The 5815-nt window shown below is 37.1% G+C and overlaps 1 protein-coding gene across 1 annotated transcript; it reads right to left on the bottom strand.

The window, feature by feature from the left end:
• Positions 1 to 641: 641 nt before the first annotated feature.
• Positions 642 to 1292, bottom strand: LOC110116381 (protein TsetseEP-like). The gene has a single exon (XM_020849923.1). The coding sequence runs from the start codon at positions 1290 to 1292 to the stop codon at positions 642 to 644; it is 651 nt and encodes a 216-aa protein (XP_020705582.1).
• Positions 1293 to 5815: the final 4523 nt, after the last annotated feature.

Here is a 5815-nt window from a genome sequence, read left to right as displayed (position 1 = left end):
TTAATTCCAACATGTTTAAATCTAATAAATAGAAATAGCAAACTCAAGGATTAAAAATTGTTTACTAACCCAATGGAAACTAGAAACAAAAATAAAAGGTTGATTAAGCCCGGGCAAAGTGCATTCTTCTGGATTAATAAATGACCAAATGCATCAACATGATTATTATCAAGCTCCTCTGACATTAATAACTCGTCCAATTGGCTTCTAAAAATTATTATATTTCCAAACTCAAAAATAGTATCGTTCCTAGATAATTCAAAAAAATATTCATTATAAAAGATGAATAAAAAAACAAAAAGATAATCGTAAACCTCGATACTACTCGATATTGATATAGTACCGAGTCTATTTAATATAAAAAAAGTAGTACAGGTTAGTAAAGCTCGGTACTACTCGGTATTTATTGATATAGTACCATATCAATACTGAGTAGTACCGAGCTTTACTGATCGGTACTACTCGGTATTGATATAGTACCAAGTATACTTAATATAATACCGAGTAGTACCGATCAGTAAAGCTCGGTACTACTCGGTACTACTCAGTATTGATATGGTATCGAGCATACTTAATATAATACCGAGTAGTACCGAGCTTTACTCGGTATTGATATAATTTGGTCGGTATAAGTTCAATACTCACTTATCCTTAAATTGTTTCAGGTCATTATCGATGAATAGGCATTTATCTTCACTAATTAATGATCGGCCTGGGTAATCTAAGTATTCAGGTGCAGGTCTCAATTCTATTTCTTTAGAATCATCAACTTCATAAACAATCATAGATTTATCAGCAGCAGGTTCAACATCATTTACAGAAGCATGTTCAGGCTCTGGATCAGTTGCAGGTATTGGTTCAGGTGTAGGACCTGTTTCAGGTGCTGGTGCAAGTTCACTTGGAGAAGTTGGAGAAGGTTCAATCGTAGGAGGTGGTGCAGGTGTAAGAGTTATTTCAGGTGCTAGTGCAAGTTCACTTGCAGAAGTTGGAGCAGGTTCAGTTAGAGGAGGTGGTGTCGAAGCTGGTGTTGGTGCAGGAGCAGGTTCAGGTGCTATTGCTGGAGTATCACTTGAAATTGAGTGACCAAACTTCTCTTTGGATGCCAAATTTAGTTTAATTTTCTTCTTACTATCACCCATTGTAAAAGGTGTGGATACAACTTTTCTCTTTCTAGCATTTCGCTTTTGAACTCTTTTTGCAATGCCGGTTAGTAAGGATGGATCAACCTCATCCTCACTCAGGGTGGCATCCTTTTCAGATATAGTAATTGATGAGGAAGAACCAGCAGCCATTTCTTTCTTGTAAGTTTTAAAATAAGCAAGAAATTGATCTTGGAAGAACTGCAAAATAAAGCCATCTTTCTTTTTTATCTATTCTTTCAAATCAAAATTCTCCTCTTTCAAATCAAAAATAGATTGTTCCAGAATCACTATGCGCTGTTCAAGGTCACTATTGGTTGCTTCCACCTATGCTACCTTCTTCTTCATAAATTTATCCTCGGTAAACAGCTTGTATATTGCTTGATTTAATATCCTCAGGTTTGTTTCATCATTTACTGGACTTGATTTAGGATGTGAAGATGAATCAGAATCAGTTGGGCTTGCCACCCGTACTGAACTAATTGGACTAGGTGGAGATGAGTCATGTTTGGGTGGGCTTGCCTCCCTTATCGGACTAGGTACCCTGCAACAACATCAAGCCTTTATCCCACTACATGGGGTCGGCTACATGAATCCTTTTTCTCCATTGTGTCCTATTAAATGTCAAATTCTCGTTTAAATCTAATAAAGAAAGGTCATTCTTAATATTTTCTAACCAAGTCTTTTTAGGTCTATTGAGGGGTATTTTTCTATCACATAACAAGCCCGATGCATTCCTCCATTTCAACCATCCAACTTGAATTCTGTTGATAATATCCCCATCTATTCCACCATCACTCTGAACAATAGATCCAAGATATCTAAAATGTGTACTCTTATTAATGACTTGATCGCCCAAAGTCACAATCCCTTCACTAGGTCTATTACTACTAAAATTACACTCCATATATTCTGTTTTAGATCTACTCAAGCGAAAACCTTTAGTCTCTAATGTTGACCTCCATAATTCAAGTTTACCTTCAACTCCCTCTCTAGTCTTATCAACAAGAAGAATATCATCAGCAAAAAGCATACACCAAGGTACATCCTCTTGCAAATTTCTAGTGAGAACATCCATGACTAAAGTAAAAAGATATGGGCTTAAGGCTGATCCTTGATGTAACCCAAATGAAATAAGGAAATACTTGGTCAATCCACATTGTGTTTGAACACAAGTAATAGCTCCTGCATACATATCTTTAATGATTTGAATGTAAGCATTATTGACTCCTTTCTTTTCAAGAACTCTCCAAAGCACTTCTCTTGGAACTTTATCATATGCTTTTTCTAAATCAATAAATATCATATGTAGATCCTCCTTATTTTCTCTATATTTCTCCATCAAACCTCTTAATAAATGTATAGCTTACATAGTAGACCTACCCGGCATGAATCCAAATTGATTTTGAGAAACATTAGTATCACGCCGCAACCTATGCTCAAGGATTCATGTCATTATTATTCGACAAGTTTTACGCTGGTTGTCGACTACCTAACACAACCCTCCACTTTTCTCATCCAGGACTTGGGACCTGGCAACGGTAGTGTTGGACCTAACACAACCCTAGTAGGTGGAAATGACTCATCTATTGGTGGGCAAGCTACCCTAATTGGGCTTTCCACCCGTATTGGACTGGCTGAAGAAAGACTATGCAATAAAACATTCTCATCATCTATTATTCCTCAGAATTCTTTGAGAATCTGCATATAATATAATATTTCATCAAATTTAAACATTTAAACATATAATTTTACCATACATTTAAATGAAAAAATGTAGTGATGATACCTCATGATCCTCAAGGTCAGCAAATATACTATTTACATCTTTCTCACTATAGATGAAGTTATCATCTCAGCGAGTAAAACGTGGATGGGATAGTTCATCCTCTGCAGCATCAATTGTTGTATGTTCAAGAAACCAAATCTGTACAAATGAAGACAATTTAACTTTGTTATACAATTTGTAAATTAACCAAAGATCTATTGAACTCATAATTACAATAATGACAAAACCATTTATATAACCCAGTGCAGATCCCTTTACTTGTTTTGTAGCAACAATGTTGAATTCTTGAACTAGGAAACCCCTAATTGATTCAGGCCAGTTATACTTATTAAAACTATCAACATTTTTGACAACTTCCAAGATAGATGATGGTATACGGAAGTTCTCCATTGAATAAAATATGTTGGATAGTAGGTAAAGGACGAATCCTTTCATAAATCTTCCATTGGAGTTGTATTATCCATCCTCTCAATATCATGGCGAATGTCATTTGAAGTTTTGCCACTAGATCTGGCACTTCCAACGTCAAAAATAATACCCCTATTCGACATGCCTATAAGTAATGCAACTTCATCAGATGTGAACTCCAGACTTTGTCCTTTAATAATGAAACTTTTAGTCTTCATATCCCACTTCGATAGCAGCATATATATAAGTGGAACATTCTGCGGCATTAGGGGTACCCTCAGGAATTGGCTAATTTGCAGCAGCCTTAGTCTTTCAACAAAGGGATCTCCAAATCTCCGAACAAGTAGATTACGAACTTCTCTAAAAGTCAAAGTTCGGCATCTAAAATGAATCTTTGGAGTATATCTCTGCATAATAAATATCGAGTATTAAAGATAATTCATTCAGAGTATTAAATTATACATACAAAATATGCTCAGTACAGAACAATACCGAGCAGTACTGAGTGTTCGTAATGCTCGGTACTGCTCGGTACCGAGCAATAACGAGTGTATATAACTCTATAATATATCAATAAAATATTTTATGTTTTAAACTAAGCTTATAAAACTAAGCTTATACCGACTATTAATCCCCAATACCGAGCAGTACTGAGTGTTAGTAATGCTCGGTACTGCTCGGTACCGAGCCGTACGAGTTTTTAGCTAAGCTTATACCGACCAATAATCGCCAATACCAAACAATACCGAGTGTTAGTAATGCTCGGTACTACTCGGTACCGAGCAATACCTAGTGTATATAACTCTATAATATATCAATAAATATTTTATGTTTTAATCTAAGCTTATACTGACCATTAATCCCCAATACCAAGTGTTAGTAATGCTCGGTACTGCTCGGTATACGACTTTACCTCGGTAAACCCTAACCCTAAACATTTAAAAAGAAGAAGATAAGGCGTTGTTAATCAAAAAATAAACTAACCTTAGGCATTGTATGTCTGAAGTATATGAAACGCAAATACGGAGAGTTTGGAACTTGGAAGAAGATGAAGTATCGTCGGTGGAAGAAGATGAAGTATATGCAAGCAAATCATGTCTGAAGTGAAAGACGATGATCTTTATTTGAAAATTATACATAGTTTTTGGTACGAGGGGTTATTTTCGGGTCCGCTGGTCGGGCTGTCAAATTTAAATTTCGTACCTGCCATATACCCAATCTTCGCCGGATAGGGTCAGCGCAGGTGTCAAGATTTGAAGCAATACGGAACGTAGAGTTGCATCAGCTAAACTGAGGCAATAAAAATTCGCGATTTTGGGTGGAGGTGAGGATTTGCCTGCGATCGGCGACGCGGGTAATGAGCAAGGGATTTGAGGAAGGTTTTGGAGTGAGGTGGATCTTGTGAAACGGGAGCACGATCATGGACCCGAGTTTCTCACGCGCGAGCGCTGATCAGAAATTCGAATTTGCCTTCAACTCGAGTAACTTCTCCAACCATGTGCTACGGATTGAGATCATCCCGGGGCCTGCGGAAGGCAAAGCTGAAGGTGAGGATTGTGCTAGCATCTCGGATTGGGCCCGGCACCGCAATCGCAGGAGGGAGGACATGAAGAAGTACAAAGGTTACCAACCATTTTAGAGCATCAATTTTCCGATTTACAGATTAATTTGGCTATCTTTTGCTTCATTTGTTGTAATGATGATGTTTGTTTTCTCTTTCCCCCTTGGCGGTGTCATGGATCCCTTGGGACTGGCCATGACTGACAATCCTAACAATGTCAAAAGCCTTCCTCTTAAGATAGGAGACACCCTCATTCCATCTTAACTCAACTTTGGGATGTCAGACATCAAAAGAAACATCCACATTCAACTCACACTAGAGTAGGATTCCACATGGAGATTAGAAGTCCTAAATTTTTTTTTAGAGCTAATGGCTTTGAGGGATTTTTGGATGGCTCAATTCCTTGCCCAACTAAGCACAATGTTCATGATGACGATTTAATCACTCTTAACCCACAATATTACACATGGTTGCTGATAGATCAAAACCTAGCTGCTAGTCTCTACTCAATTATTTCCTCTCGTATTCTACCCTATGTTTTCACCTTCAACTCCTACACCAAAATATGGACAACAATAGAATGTTGTTTGCAATCCACAAATTTCTAATGCATCACTCATTTAGATAAATGAACTCCATTGCCTCTCACTCTCCATGAAAGATCAAACCTTGAATCAATATTATATGACATTAAAGCCAACTTTGATACTATAATAGTAATTCGGTCTCCTCTCACTCCATAAGACATCATCTTATGCGCCCTTGAATGATCTTCCACCAACCTATCAAGCATTCAAGACTGCCATAGGAACCAATCTCAAAACAATTAGTTTTTATGATATGTATTCTAATATTTAAAGTGAAGAAACTAATTTAGCTAATGCCTTAGTCTTAGCTAAATCCATTCCAGTTCTCTAG

The sequence above is a fragment of the Dendrobium catenatum genome, unplaced genomic scaffold (assembly GCF_001605985.2).
Source record: "Dendrobium catenatum unplaced genomic scaffold, ASM160598v2 fragScaff_scaffold_1470, whole genome shotgun sequence".
In the NCBI taxonomy this organism is placed as follows: Eukaryota; Viridiplantae; Streptophyta; class Magnoliopsida; order Asparagales; family Orchidaceae; genus Dendrobium; species Dendrobium catenatum.
The sequence above is the reverse complement of the archived record's forward strand: the minus strand, read 5'-3'. Positions and strand labels throughout refer to the sequence as shown.

Bases quoted from the DNA above. Each gene is read 5' to 3' on its own strand.
- LOC110116381 (XM_020849923.1), bottom strand. From the start codon at position 1,292: ATGGCTGCTGGTTCTTCCTCATCAATTACTATATCTGAAAAGGATGCC.